This window comes from Coffea eugenioides, chromosome 11 (assembly GCF_003713205.1).
Source record: "Coffea eugenioides isolate CCC68of chromosome 11, Ceug_1.0, whole genome shotgun sequence".
NCBI classification, from domain to species: Eukaryota; Viridiplantae; Streptophyta; class Magnoliopsida; order Gentianales; family Rubiaceae; genus Coffea; species Coffea eugenioides.
In genome coordinates, this window is record NC_040045.1 from 42,647,681 (window position 1) to 42,662,988 (window position 15,308).

Consider the following 15,308-nt stretch of genomic DNA (forward strand, 5'->3'; position numbering starts at 1 on the left):
TATAGTTATAATCATTTATCCATCTAACCTTACATGGAAAATGTGGCCGTAAATGGCCAGGGGTTTGTCTGAACGCTGCTTGTGGCTTGAAGTGCCATTTATCGTTTTTCTGGCTGGGCACCACTTGAATAATCCCTGTTGTTGATATGAATGATGGGTGAATCTTTTCCAAGTCTTTCCTTTTAACTGGGAAGAACTCAATACAAAATCCAGTATCTTGAGTAGGATTACATTCATTTCTTTAAAACGTTGCAACATTAGTAACGTAACAATCCAACTTCTTGAGTTCGCATTGTGTATGATTCTAGAATCGATTCGTGAAAATATTGCAGGATTAACAACTCACCAAGAAGTAATATACTGTATTCACTGATGTGCCTCCTAGATACAGTTTACATGTGGTATCAATCCCAACAAATAACCTTTAAGTCAATCGTCTTACAGAGTAACAATGTACATTTGGTTGTTCTTCCTGATCCAATATCACAATAGATTTTCATTTGCTTACCACTCAAAATGTCAGGGTCTTGCTTGAGCAGCTATCCACTGTGCAAGCCAAGATATCTCTGTAGCCCCTGGAAATTCTGAAGGAATCATAAACTTTGCCATCTCTACTCTTTTTGTACTGAAACAACAAGTTTGAATGATCGAATGCTGTCAGTTTTACAAACCCATAATCAAAGTCCCTGTAGATGCTCCACAAAGGTACAATGCTAGAAAAGTCAGAAAGGCCTGCCCCTCCTCCTCCAGCAACCACGTGTATAGTCCCATTTAAGATGCCCTTGTAGAAGTGCTTCTCATTGTTTGTACAAGTATTCTACATAAACAAAAAGGTATAAGTTATAAAATTTTAGCTACAAAGTTAGCGAAAGAGACATGAGTTTGATCTTCATCAAGTTTACAATTTCCTGACAAAGGTAGACAATGAAACATTTGACTGTAAACTGTAAGATTGTTAGAACAAAGTAAATGACATTCAAGCTTGTACTTCATTTTGACAATATTCTGACAAATTGATCTTGCCTTCCCATGTTATTTGCATCAGGATTCTTTTTCTTGTCAAACAAAAAACAATAAAATGACCTTCTCAGTTTAACCATGTGCATGGATACACGGAGACATGGATTTTATTGTTTATTTCCTTAACTAAATTTCTGCTGACTTATAGACTCCTACGATGGGACAGAGACTTGGACAGCCTGATCTATGAGTTGAATGAGTCACTTATTATTCAGCTAAGCTGCAGGAGAATGAGAACAAGTTATAGAGGATGAAATGTCCACAAACTATGCCAGCTGATTAAATCTATTGTGAACATACAGCTGCATGAAAGAAGTATGGAGATTAATACCTGGTATATGGGACATGTTCGTTCATAATTATGAACATGCCCGAAAATGGCAATGTCAACTTTATATTTCTGCCAAAGTTTTTGAAGATCCTCCTTTCCCATTGGTTCTGCAAATGTTCCTCTGTAGGTATACCAAAAGCTTGCAGAATAACCAAGAACACGATGTGCCAAAAAGATCAACCAAGGTTGCTTCCGTCTGTCTACAGATGCCAGGCAGTGCTCAATGAATTTGTATTGCTCTGTTCCTTCTCTCCAATCATGTTCAGTATCAGCTATGCAGAACCTAAACATGCCATAGTCGGTAGAATACCTGACAGAATAAGATAATTAAGATCTGAAGTCAATCATGCTACATATTCCAGATACAACACATTCAATATTTGCACATCAGACCTCCAAGTAGGGATTCTTTCCTAAAGTACATCTCTACCTTTGTTGATATGATAGTAGTTTCTTCACGAACAATGTGCTTTGATTGAATTAACATGAGTCATTAGCCACGAGCAGCAATAAGCTAACAATATTGTCTAAGGCTTTAGGCTAATAAAACTGAATAGGTAAAAGATGATGCCACCAAAGATAAAACCTTTATTAAGATATTCATGAAATAATGAACCGCGCAAAAATCATAGATAATGGATGAAACTATCTAAATATCATCATAGTAATATGGCTGGCAAACGTGAACAAATGCAAATTGGATATTATGGACATGGACAGAGTCAATAGTGCAACAGTAGTAAGGCAACATCCAAATTTCTCCTCCCATGCCCCAGAATAGTATGCATAAATGGATGAAAAACAGTTGGCCCCCTTACCAGAACTTAGCCCTGTTCTCAGCAGGAACGTAAAACATTGTTTCAGCCAGCACTCCACATTCTCCTCCTGAATCCATGTAACCGTAGAATGAACCTGAGTCAGGCCAGTCACGCTCATGGTTTCCACTGAAAAGATAGATTTGTCAATGATACTCCAAAAAGGCAAGAAACAAGTCCATAATTATGCACAAATATACCTCGCAATCATATAAGGTACTCTTGAAGCAGTCGGCTCAATTTGAGAAGTAAATTGATCCCACTGGGAAATATACCCACTAGCATAACAAATATCTCCAATATGGAAAACTATATCAATGTTCTTTATGTCCTTAATCAGCTGCAATGTAGTATTCAGGGAACCAGGCTGAAAATTGTTATAGTCGTTTGAGCCATCAGTCTCATACTGCAGTAAACACAAAGATAATCATAAATCTGCAGTTTCAGATACAGTAATATGCTCTTTAGACCCATGAATAAAAGGACTAAAAAATTAGTTCAGATACTGATGAAGGAAACTGAATGCTGGAAACAGGAGACAAGCCATCATGACAAGGTTGAAATGAAAAGGTTTTATGTGCCAAATAATGGACATTATATTCTTCTAAGACAATGATTTGTACATCAAAGTCTCTCATAACAATTAAACCAAAGTTAATTTCAAAAGATGATCTTCCTGGAAGGTATGCTTTACATTGTGCATAATATGTGGAGTATTCAGACCTTCCCCATGTCACCAAATATGACGACACCTTGTACAGAATTTTGACCACGATAAGGTGATGCTTTGAATTGGTACGTCTGACTCCAGTGTATTGACCATTCAGCAATCTATGCCCTAGCTTGTAGGTGTATCTGCACAATAAAGATGGAAAATGGAGTGAGTGTACAAACACTAAATTATGTCCTCTCGGTCGATCAAACCAGAGTTGATCCAATGAACCAGCACGATAGTAGGATCTAGTACTTGTTTCTCTCCATAATAAATTGCACGAACACCCTGAAAAGATAACTTCTAACTAAAGGCATCCCATATTTGATACTGAATTTTCTTTTTAGTGGCATCTTCCACTGGTGGAAGAGATTGCAATGCATAATTAGATAACTGAACCAATTATTCAGAAACTAAATTGGATTGATGTGTCTCTTACAGAAAAGAAATACTTCTCAGTTCCCATTCATGCAACATACCAACTAATATAAACAAAATAAGCAAGACACAAATCTAACGTACTTTGAGTTTGGCCACAACTCCTTCATAAAGCTAGTATGAATAAACCCAGGATCACGCCAACCAACAGTTCTTGCAGGCGCTCCTGCAAAATTTGTTAGAGATAGATGAATACTCCTCCAAATAGCATAAAGATTTTCCCAGACGTTGATCTAATGCATTTCCTGTTGGCAAGTCCCAGTATAACTGACCAGGGCATGGGATGTTAAGTGCTCAAAAAATAATAAAAGCCCACTGAAATATTTTTCATCCTTATGAAAGAACAATTAATAGTTAATGTAGAAATGCAACGCAAATTGGTGGTGCTTCAACTGGCCACAGTTCTCTGTTGCGATTAAAGACATGAGCCATCGTTAAGCTTCGGTAATAATATACATTCAGGTAAGTGCAACATCTTGGATGCACTTAGATCAAAATAAGCAACTTCAAAGTTAGTGCAAGAGAGCATAATCAGAAGGATTTTCTTCGGTGAAACTGTATCATTCAACTTCATCCATATTGCAGTATATGATCAACATAACCTAACGAAAGAAACTGACATACCACACATGCTGTTACGGTCAAAAGTCAATGTTACTGCTAGAGAACGTCTCTGTTCTCCTCCTTGTGGACCCCATTCGATAAAAGGTTCTGCCTCTTCAAGCCCATATCCACTCGTCCATGTCACTGTCATCTGGCAACCAAGATCAGGCATTAGTTTTCTCTAATTGTTTACCGGAAATATCCTAGGATGTTGGGACATTAGTAAACAGCTTTTTGTCAGGGGATCAGTTGGCAGAATGCCTGACCTGAAGGATAACTAAAGCAGTAGACAATGAACTTACTTCATTCCACTCCTTTCCTTGTGCTAAACGAGGATATAGTGGTGCATTTGGATTCGCAAAAGAGATTGCATTTGATAAAGCCACCAACTTTGGCTGTGGAATGATGAAATAAAATTATGGGATGATATGAATCAGACATGGATTGAATAAGTGAAATTTCTTCAAAGATGGAGATGACAGAAAGGAAAAGTGGTAATGCATGCAAAAATGCTTTTGCAAGTCCAACGAAAGTCAATCTAATTGGAAGTTCACTCATCCACTAGCTCAAGTAAAAAAAATAAATTAATGAAAACATACAGTTAACAGAACAAGAAAGTTCTTAATCATCATTAATCTGGGGGAAAAGAAATTATCAGCTGCCCTTCTGTGAATTTTTCACCATGGCTATTTAACACCTTGCTAAGGGTGCTTCTGAACAGTTAGATGACCATAAGGTGAATCACCACACTATCAGGACCAGAATCAAGTACAAGAGCAAGTTCATCTTCTTTTCGTGGTAGAATGCTTCAACATCTCAATCCTCAAGGAACTATTAACTAGTAGATATGCATTAATCAGAGAGGTGGTTACATTATAGATTGAGGCCCAGAAAAGCTTGAGAATACCTTTAACAATCCACCAGAAAATACAGCAAAAGAAAAGTCATATCTTTGGTTAATTAGCTGAAGCGTTAACAATCCTTTTCCTGTACTTTTGTACCTGGGGTTGGAGAAATTTGCGTATTGGAACTGCATCATATGTGAAGAAAGACAAGATCAAGCAAGGGGCACTCAGCCATGAGTAAAATATGAGAAGTGTATCCGTCACAAAAGGAATCAGAACAAACCTTTATGGGCGCTGTACATAACAGAGGTGGAGTGGCAATCACATTCTCTGGTGGGCAGGTAGAAGCACTGAAAAATATCAGAAGAAATGCCTAAGTGCTCCCATGATCATATAACAACGAATTTTAATGTTACATAGTAATTAAACATGCCTGAAATTTTCCCTTGGGCATTAACTAAACAGGTTTTATGCTTTTGGCGGATTAATGGTGGCTTCTTGAAATAAAGTTTGAAGCTTGAACAAATTCTTGTACCTGAAATTAGAAGGAGAGAATACTCCAATCCAATCCTCAATAGATGGATTCGGAATGCTATACTCCAGAGTCCAGAGTAACTAATTCTTTCTGTTGCCCCTAGAAAAAAGAAGGGAACTCATAGGACAAGAGTCAGTTCTGCCAATTATCACTCCTCCAACAACTTCATAAAAAGAACCCTGGACTTAAAAATAGAATGGAAAGGCAAATGCTCAGATTATATGACTATATGAAGCTGATTTGTGTAAAACATTTGATACGTTGAATCTAATGTTTAACTAGTTTTTATCCATGGAAACTTTTGCCCAAAGATAGCACCAGAAAATAGGAAACTCGTGTGGTTTTTCATGTTGAATTTAGAACCTACATTCAGTCCGAGAACCGAAGGAGAGGCCTTAATAGAAGCTTTTGGATCAATTGCTATAACAGCTTTGTGAATGGCAATAGTTGAAAGTGGTTGAAACTTGAACCCTATGAGATGTCACCCCTTTAAACGTCAACAAAGTCGACAGAATCACCAGCAAATGCAACATAACTCGTTGTTCCCCCCAAAATAAGCTCTGAAACCAATCAAAGCAGGTGCAAAATCGTAAAAATGAAACTTTCTCCAGAACTTCCAAGAACAGGTTTATCACTACTTCTGCAAAATGCATAAAAACAAATAACTATAGTGCACTCCATGGTCCAAAGACTATAACCCTTCACCCCATTAAACGAACAAATGCAAAGAGCTCAAATCCAGATGTACTTGTATCATAGCAAAAAGTTGCATGCAGCTTCAAAATCCAAACTAAGTCATCAAGTCAAACAAAAAGAAACCCAAATGTACATGACATGCAAAGAAAGAAAAAGGAACAAAACACAGGTGAATTGGATATAGCACCCTTTTCTTAGAATGAAGGTGCAGCGAATTGAGCTGCAGTTTATGAAAAATGAGCAACTGGGATCTCAAAAATAAGCATATCTATAAAAATGAAAACTGCTTCCAACTAAAAAGCAAAAACCCACCTAGCTAGTAATAGACTTGATCATTAAACAAAGAAGAAAGCTGGTTTTAAATACCAATGGTTCTGTCTGCACTTAAGAACCATAGGTTGTGAAGTTATTAAGGTAAAAGTGTCAGTCCTTCCTAGGACTTCCTGTCTCTTTAAGGAAAGGAATGAGAGAAATAAATCAAGCTAGCATGTCGACAAATCTACAAGTTGAGAGCGGGAGTTGTAAGGTCTGTTTTTGTCTCATATGTCAAGAAATTGCGGATTCTTCGTTATGGATTGGACGCGCTTTTGTCCACTAACGGGTGAGTTTCATAACTCATCTTTTATTTTATTGTTTGTTTTACCTTCTTCTTTTTTTTTGGGTAAACCATTTGTTTTTTTTTTTTTTTTTTGCTGTGTCCCGTCCTTTCTTTTTTCTAAAGAAAACATCTTCAATTAATTTTGTCTTGAAGTTGGGGTGAAGATGTGGAATGGGGCTAGTGGAAATATGAATTAGAAGATTTCCAATTCTTTTGTTTGTTTACGTATTACTTAGCTATCTCATTTTGTTTGCACTAGATGCCTTTTTGCAAGTTGGCAAGTGATAACGCAATCTTTTTTTCTTTTTCTTTTTTTTTTAAGTGGTAACCCAACTTCCATATCTTGACTTGCAATTTGGTGGTGGAATTATCGAAAGTGGATAAATCTTAAAACAAGAAAGTTTTTTTTTTTTTTGTTGGTGAGGTAGTAGGTGAGGCCAAATTATTTTGCCTCTTTCTTGTTTTAGATGACGGGTGGTTCGTATTTAGTGTCATATCTGTAAATTTAGTAAAAGGGACAAAATTAATATATATATATATATATATGAATTAATCTTTCCTCCTACACTGACAGTTATGCACTGTCAGCGTTGGATGAATGACAAATATGTAAAATTTAAATTTAAAATTTAACTTTTGTACATATGTCATAGATCTAACGGTGATAGTACTGTCAGTGTATATAAAATTTACTATATATATATAAACTAGTTATCTTGTAATAATATCTCTACTTTTTTTTATATAGAAATTCTCTAACATGTGGACCATTCATCAATAAGAAACTTCTTTTTGTATATTTGGCTTTTGTTTTGGGGATACTATTTTACGCATCAAAGGTCATATTAAAAAAAACATAGAGAGAGAGATAGATTTGAGCCTCATAAAGTATTGATGCATTGTCTACTTCATTGAAGAAAATTAAGAAAGTGTTATTTAAATTCTATTTTTTGTTATTTGCACTCTCACCACGCTATTTGTTTTATTTTATAGTCTAATAAATAAAAATTATATAATTAAAGTGATAGTATGAGTGTAATTAACAAAAATAAAAGTGCAAATAACACATTTCTTGAAAATTAAAGCATGATTACAAAGGCCACGGGCCCATGAGCAACATCCTTCTTCTTGCTCCAAAATGTTATAAGCCTCTTTTAGAAGTCCAATTCGTGCTTCAAAATCAGCCAGTTGAACCAACATTTACTTAAGCAGGCCTCCAAAAGCCCGATGCCAATCGTAAAAGTCCCTTTCCTCTGTTTAACTTAACCCACCTTCACTGCTTGACATGTAGCCCAGAACTGTTCGAAGCGTACGCCTTTGTTCTCCGACGGCCGAAATAACTCAAAGTAGAGAATTATTTATTAGCAATAAATCTCCAGACAAAGAAAATATTCATAAGTTGTTGAAATCATTGATTAGCAACGAATCTGGGTATGATTGTGCCGTATTGATTGTCTAAATCACCAACGTGGACATGATTTTATATGGTCAAAGGGCGGACTGAATCTTGTCATCCCAATAAAACATATCAGATTAAATTCTTAATTATTTGAAACTTAATATTTTTTTTTTTACAGCACCACACCAGTTTAGCTTTCTTAATTATTTTTAGGAAAAATTGTTCAAAATATTCCTCATATTTCGTCAAGTAAATTTTTTTTCTCGTTCACTTTTAAAATGTTAATTTTAAGCCCTTACAATTGAAATTAGTAGATTTTGGTCCCAACATAAGTTTCCAATCATTTTTTAACCTGAAATCACTGTAGTATGACTCATATGTAGTTAGTATTTTATATATACAAAAAAATCAGATCCTTTTTTTTAGTGGTAAAAATGAATATAAATTGGTCAGATCTCATTTTTTAGGGAAAAAATAAATATAGTTGAGGTTAGATCCTACTTTTTTATGGACAAATATGGACATAGATTGAGTCATTCATTTAATTACAAATGAAATCTAAATTTTTTGTCCCTTAAAAAATGACTATGTGCAGCAGGTCACATAATGGATTCAATATAAGAAGTGATCAAAAATTTAATTGAGACCAAATTTTACTGACTTGATTTTGTAAAAGACATAAAGTTACAATTTTAAAAGTGAATGATGAAAGAATTTATTTAACAAAATGCGAGAAACGTTTCGAATAATTTTTTCTTATTTTGATTGTACAAACTGTGAATCTTTGATTCCGTGACGCCAATTAATTGGACTCTTTCTTCTTGGAGGCTAGAGGTTTTCAATTTCATGATGATCTTCTTCTATATTATTTTCGTTGTTTTACCCTGTTCATGATAGTTTTAATACAACCGCTGCCTTTGGTTGTTATTTAATGCTATTAATTTCTTCTCGTTGTCCCATACGTAAATTTTTGGACTAGTAGTGTATTAGCATTCCTCCTTAAGCATCTCATTAGGACTTGGCGTTTCAAAATGGAATTTGACTGGCGTTTTTAATATTTTCGGGTGGTGAAAATTGAAATGCGTGTGACGCAAGAGCAACTTCAAAGTCAACCATTTCCAAATCATTGAGGAGATTTTCAGCACGATAGGATAGGGACATCCGACCATGAAGTCGTGTGGAATCTTAAACCAATCAAGGGAAAGTTTTGAAGGGAGACGATTTCATAGCAACAAAACAACCAAAAAAAAAAAAAAATATTTTTTGATTTTGATGGATAGGGAATATTCCCATGTCCGTGTCCAGCATTTGTTTGTTAGTTGCAAGTTGCAACTACAATAAGAACATATTTTGCGTATATTTCCAAAGTTATTTTCTTACCAACAAATTTAGTAATATTTTATTACAATAAATATCACAAGTGACAAATGTAGCCCAACCAAGAGCACCGCAAGAATGACGAGCAAAACAAAATTTTTTCCACACTTGCAATGAGCTGAATATGCGAAACTAATGCACTCTTTTACCATCTTATTATATAGCAAGTTCCTCATTCAATTTCAAGCTAGAAAACAAGATATGGTAGATGATGCCTAAAGTCTCAAAATTAGGTGAATCCCTCAGCCAGTAGATTCACAGAATCTGACAGTAAAGGTTCCGACTTTTGGCATTTTCCTCTCTTTGAAAATCAAGGAGATCCAATGTTCCACCAGACTGCTGGAACTAGACGGAAATGACCCACGTTGAAAAGTACAGTTAAAAACAACCAGTGTTCCACCATAGCATATCTCCATTGTTTTCTTAACAGTTGGCATGGCCTCCCATCACTGATCGCACCGAAGCTCAAATTTTTCTTCCAACTCTTTAGCCTTTCCATTGTCTTTAGTCCACCTCAATATATATAGTAGCCCCACCATCCGCCATCATGATCATGTGTTGTTGAACAGCTGAAGGCCAGCTACCTCCAAAGATTCCTTGTAACTTTTTGGAGAAATCTTTGGTTGGCAAATTAAGCAGCAGAGTGATTCAGAGTGAAAAACTCTTTTTGTTGTACCTTGTACGTAGTTGTGGGGTGTCCCAGATTTGTTGTCTTGTCACGTCAGTTGTGAATTTACTTGGTAGAGCATCATCCATCTCTTTCTTTCGCAATGTAGTCCATGGTTTTTTAACGGTTCTACACAATTTTTAAGCATTTCATTTTGCCCACTTATGGCCTTAATTTTCCATTTTTTCCCCAGAAATGGTGAGCTGAAAACCCCTTGATTCTGGATTCTTCTTGATTTCTGCATAGTTAGGCAATCAAAGGGTTTCTGTTTTATAGGATTCTTGTAAAGATTGACTCAACTTGCCATCATTTTTGTATTTTTTTTTGGTGTGGATTCAGTGTATATGTAGGATGAATACCTATTTGAGATTAATTCTGCTCATTTCAAATAACCATTCTGATTCTTCCACCTCTTTTTCTGAGGTTGCAGTTGATTCTCTATGGGAATAGAAACTTGGAATACAATCAGAGTTGTATTATCCAGCAATTTTACTCAATTTGCACAAGAAACAATTTCAATTCCAATTCTTGCAAAGAACGGAAAACAGCCTTAAATTCCTATGATCTTGATAATTTTGCCTGCAAGCCTACTGCTTTGGTTATGAATCCTGACTGACGGAATTATCTATCTAATCCTCTGTTGCTAGGATTCTGTGAACATTCCTTGGTTGGTTACTTTTCCATCAGAAAGATTTCTATCAAGTAGTTTGAAGATGTATGTAGTGGAGAGCAAAGGAGGGGCTATAGCATGTATGCTGCTTGCTCTATTTTTCTTGGGCACATGGCCTGCCATTTTGACTCTTTTGGAAAGGCGTGGTCGTCTTCCTCAGCACACCTATCTTGACTACACAATCACCAATCTGTTGGCTGCTGTCATCATTGCTTTTACCTTTGGTGAAATTGGAAAAAGCACACATGAAAAGCCAAATTTCATTGAGCAACTAACTCAGGTGAGTGGTGACTGCACTATTTAGTAAAAGGCCTAATTTTTAGTGAGTGTCAAACAACTTCATCAGACAAAGTTATGAGTCTGGATTTGATAGAATTTATCGCATGCATATATTAGTGAAGTAAATCATTGCTTTTACCTAAAAGCCAAATTCATTGAGCAACTAAGACAGGTGACTGCACTATATAGTTAATGGCCTACTTTTTGGTGAGAGTGTAAAAAAAAATTCCATCAGACAAAATTACGAGTTTGCATTATGATTTATATCTTAGTATGGAATCCCTATTACTAAAACTAAAGAAAATGCAGACTTTGCAAAAGTATTTGAGCCTATTGTTTAGAGATGGAACAAAAGTTTTTATTCTGGCCCAGTAAGCCTTTTGTTCTGCGAGATGCATTGCCTGTTACTTCTGATATATTTTTTACCTGTTGTATTTCTTGAAATTTGGCTTTTTAGCTAAGAAGGTCACAATTCGTGCAGCATGAAGTACAGTTTAAACATCCAAACCGGTCAGTTTGAGGAACTTTCAAGTAAATAAGGAAAACTATCGGTAATTGCATTAACAATTCCTTTGGATGAATTCCATATGTATCGCAAGACAAATCTTTACCAAAATTTAACAGGGTGAAGTTATTCAAGTATTTAGAATATGAGTATCAAGCATTTATTGAATGGGGTTGATGTTTTTCATTAAAAATCATTTGTGCACTTGTCCTGATCCATCAAAACATTTAGCTTCCTTTGTGGAGCTTGTAAGTTGGGTTTTTGGTGAGAAAGTTGTTGTTTTCTTGGAGAAATCTGGAGTCGTTTTTTCTTGACTAGCAAAAGTTCAATATTCTTAATTTAGCTCATTTATAGATTTTAAGGAATTATGTGTCCATGTCTGATTAATAGTTAAGTCCTGGTGACATGTTGGTTTCTTAATTTTTTTCTTTTGCTTATTGAAGCATAAATCTGATTATGCAGGATAATTGGCCTAGTGTTCTGTTTGCAATGGCTGGTGGGATAGTTCTTAGTCTTGGGAACCTGGCAACGCAATATGCCTGGGCGTTTGTTGGTTTATCAGTGACAGAGGTGATCACTTCTAGCATGACTGTTGTTATAGGTGACATTTCTCTACAATCAGTCATTTTTTTTTATGGTGATTGAGTTTGACAAGATAAAGAATTGATCCTTTGTGTTCTACTGATTGTTACAGGCACAACACTTAATTACTTTCTAGATGACAAAATTAACAAGGCACAAATTCTTTTCCCTGGTGTTGGATGCTTCTTGATTGCTGTTTGTTTGGGCTCCGCTGTGCATGCATCCAATGCTGCTGACAACAGAACAAAGCTAAGCAGTTATTCACATGATTACAAAAATGGGGAAGGGTACTCATCTACTTTATCTGAGGATCCCTCTCATAAGTTGCACTAAAGAATTAATTTTATTATTCATACCTTTGCTAATTTGTTTGTTATCCTTGACGTATTTATTGCTTATCTTGCAGCAAATAATGGTTTCATACATCAAATGACAGCTAAACTTACTTTCTTTACAAGCTTCGATGTGTTAAATGCTGTTTGGATATTTCAAACCAAGGAAAAGAATATGCTTTGTACTCTTCTTTCCAAATATGATGCACTTTGCAGTATGCACATCTATAAAGTTAGATAAATGATGAGATGAGCAAACTATAGTTGTCTACTCATAATTGCAGAATGGAGAAACTTAAAATTCCTCAATCCTTTCTTTAGGTTATCTTAGCTTGATGATTAATACGATTATGCAGTTTGTGTACATTTACTTTTGAATTTGCAATAACGGTCTGGAAATTTGTTCAGACAACAGATGTTGGCAACTTTGCTACAAAAGTTTGTGCCATAGTGGGGATGGTTATCCACCTCTAACTCCTCATTTCTGCTACTTTTGCTCTTGAAGTGTAAAGAGAATTATTAGCTTAAATCTATTTTCTACTGTATTTTCTAAAGTAAGGTTGAATGATAAGGTTCAAGGTGATAGAAAGTCTTGAAACTCCCTCCCTCATGCATTCTTTTTCTGTTGCGTCTCTCTGAAAGTCACTCAAACTGAAACTTTTCAGGACCAAGAGTATATCCACGTCCAATGAGGCATCTTTGGAAATGGGTACGAGTTTTTTGGGATTTTCATTTCACGTCTTCTTGCTTGATCTCATTTACTGTTGTCTACTATATGCTTACTCTCTGCTACTGTTTAGTTTGGAAAGGTGACTTGGAGAATGGAGTTGGTACTGCAGAAAAGGCAAAGTTTGGCACAGCACATTTTCTTATAGAGCTTGAAAAAAAAAGGTCCATTAAGGTTGGTGATTTGTCGTTGCTCATTAGTCTGTTAAATTTCCTACCAACTAGCTGAAATTCACAATGGTTTAGTTTATCCGTTTCTCCCTCTTTTCGCTAGGAGGAAGGTTATTTATTTATTGGTTCGCAGTGTCCTCACTCCTTTCTTTCAATGTCATGCAATTCATCACATCCAAGAATGACATCACAAGAAGTTTACAACAATACTCATGTTGGTAGTGCTTGAAATGTCAGAATTTGGTCCTTGCCCCGTTAAGTGCTTTGCTTCTGTACCATGGACATTTACTAGAAGAATATAGAGTTTGATTGATGCCTTTCTGTATTCGGTTGCAGGTGTTTGGAAAGAGCACTGTTCTTGGTTTGGGCATAACTTTCTTTGCTGGAGTTTGCTTCTCTCTTTTTTCACCAGCATTCAACCTGGCAACCAATGATCAGTGGCACAAATTAAAACATGGGGTTCCCCACTTGAGTGTCTATACTGCATTCTTTTACTTCTCAGTCTCTTGCTTTATCGTTGCGCTTATTCTAAACATCACCTTCCTGTTTCACCCTGTACTCAATACGCCAAAATCATCAATTAAAGCCTATCTATTGGATTGGAATGGTAGAGGGTGGGCCTTTTTGGCAGGATTTTTATGTGGCTTTGGAAATGGCCTCCAATTTATGGGAGGACAAGCAGCTGGATATGCTGCTGCAGACGCTGTTCAGGTAAGTGAATTAGTACGACTATTTCAGACACCAAGTTATTACTTATTGAATAACTTCTCCTGATGATGAATCTGAAATTGGCTTTGCTTATGAACACCTTTCAGGCACTTCCGCTTGTGAGTACCTTTTGGGGTATAGTTATATTTGGAGAATACAGAAGATCATCGAGAAGAACATACTTGTGTCTTGGCAGTATGTTGTTTATGTTCATTGTGGCTGTTGCTGTCCTCATGGCTTCTTCAGGGCATCGTAAATAGTTGTGAAGATGGTTGAATGAAGATGTGCAGTTTTCAACTAGATTTAAGCAACTTCTGCTGAGAATACTCCACCAAGTCTTTATCCAGACTTTTGGTAAAGATGTATATATTATTTTGGAATTCAGGAGGGAGATCAGAGGGTATTGTAATTTGTAACACCTGATTAAGCACTTCCTCAGTGCTTTACAGGAGAAATATTTTACTAGTTATTCTTTGGCAAAATGTTCCAGAAGATTTGGGTAGAGAAGTACAAGAAGGGATGATGAAGGAAATGACTACCAGTCAACTTCTCATCACACATTTCATCGCACGCCATAGCTTCTTATTTGTACAATGAACCAATTGTAACCAAATATTATTGTTTCATATTACAATGTCTTAGCATTTTTCTCTTTGTTTCTTATTTGCAAGTCAACTTACCATTTTATAACTTAGTGAATGACCTTGATAAGCTTCCCAAGCAAAGAATGAAACTAAAGGCAGAAGGGAACAAAGGAGAAAGAAGATTCATCAACACTCCTGCAACAAATGCCATATTACTTCCATTGAGTTATTGGAGAACAGAAAGTGATACCAGATAACTTTGCATATACTGAACGAGTGATGAGAACTGTAAGAAAATAATGGAATTAATACTAGTGTTAGCAAATGTAGCTACGCTGTTACCTGTTAATGAAAAAGAGAGGAAATTATCCATTTCTTCACACTGATTTTCTACGGATCAGAGCTACACGCCATTTTTATTTTTTTTTTCCATTTCGTGGAACTCTCAAAATTTCTGAAGAGGTTAGCATTAGAATTTTGGAAAATTTTGAACCATTTCTTTTCATCAACAAGAAGAAAGGCCAATATTCATTCTGAAGTTTAGATAATAATAGTTCCTTGATAGAGGCTACACGTATTCATTCTCGTGTGCGTTTGCATGGAATAATCCCTTTTGTTTCTTGAATCTCTTCTAGTTTGATTTTGTTTGGAGTGGCAGGAGAAGCTGAACCGGAGCTCTTGAATTATGGACAGTGGACTGTTTACATCCAAGCCC

The 15,308-nt window shown here is 35.9% G+C and overlaps 1 protein-coding gene and 1 pseudogene across 3 annotated transcripts; one reads left to right on the plus strand and one right to left on the minus strand.

Moving 5' to 3' along the window:
- Positions 1-386: 386 nt before the first annotated feature.
- LOC113752633 lies at positions 387-7,793 on the minus strand (annotated as a pseudogene).
- Positions 7,794-9,615: 1,822 nt separating this feature from the next.
- LOC113753998 (ureide permease 1-like) lies at positions 9,616-14,647 on the plus strand. Of its 3 annotated transcripts, none has more exons than XM_027298299.1 (8): positions 9,616-10,109; positions 10,684-10,986; positions 11,953-12,091; positions 12,185-12,359; positions 13,070-13,113; positions 13,205-13,305; positions 13,638-14,012; positions 14,117-14,647. In XM_027298299.1, exons 2-8 carry the CDS (start codon positions 10,750-10,752, stop codon positions 14,267-14,269), a joined length of 1,224 nt encoding a protein of 407 aa, XP_027154100.1. In that variant the 5' UTR covers positions 9,616-10,109; positions 10,684-10,749; the 3' UTR covers positions 14,270-14,647. The 3 variants fall into 3 exon arrangements, with proteins under 3 accessions (XP_027154100.1, XP_027154101.1, XP_027154099.1); XM_027298300.1 differs by having other exon boundaries at positions 9,967-10,048; XM_027298298.1 differs by lacking the exon at positions 9,616-10,109 and adding an exon at positions 10,133-10,234.
- The last annotated feature ends 661 nt before the right edge of the window (positions 14,648-15,308 follow it).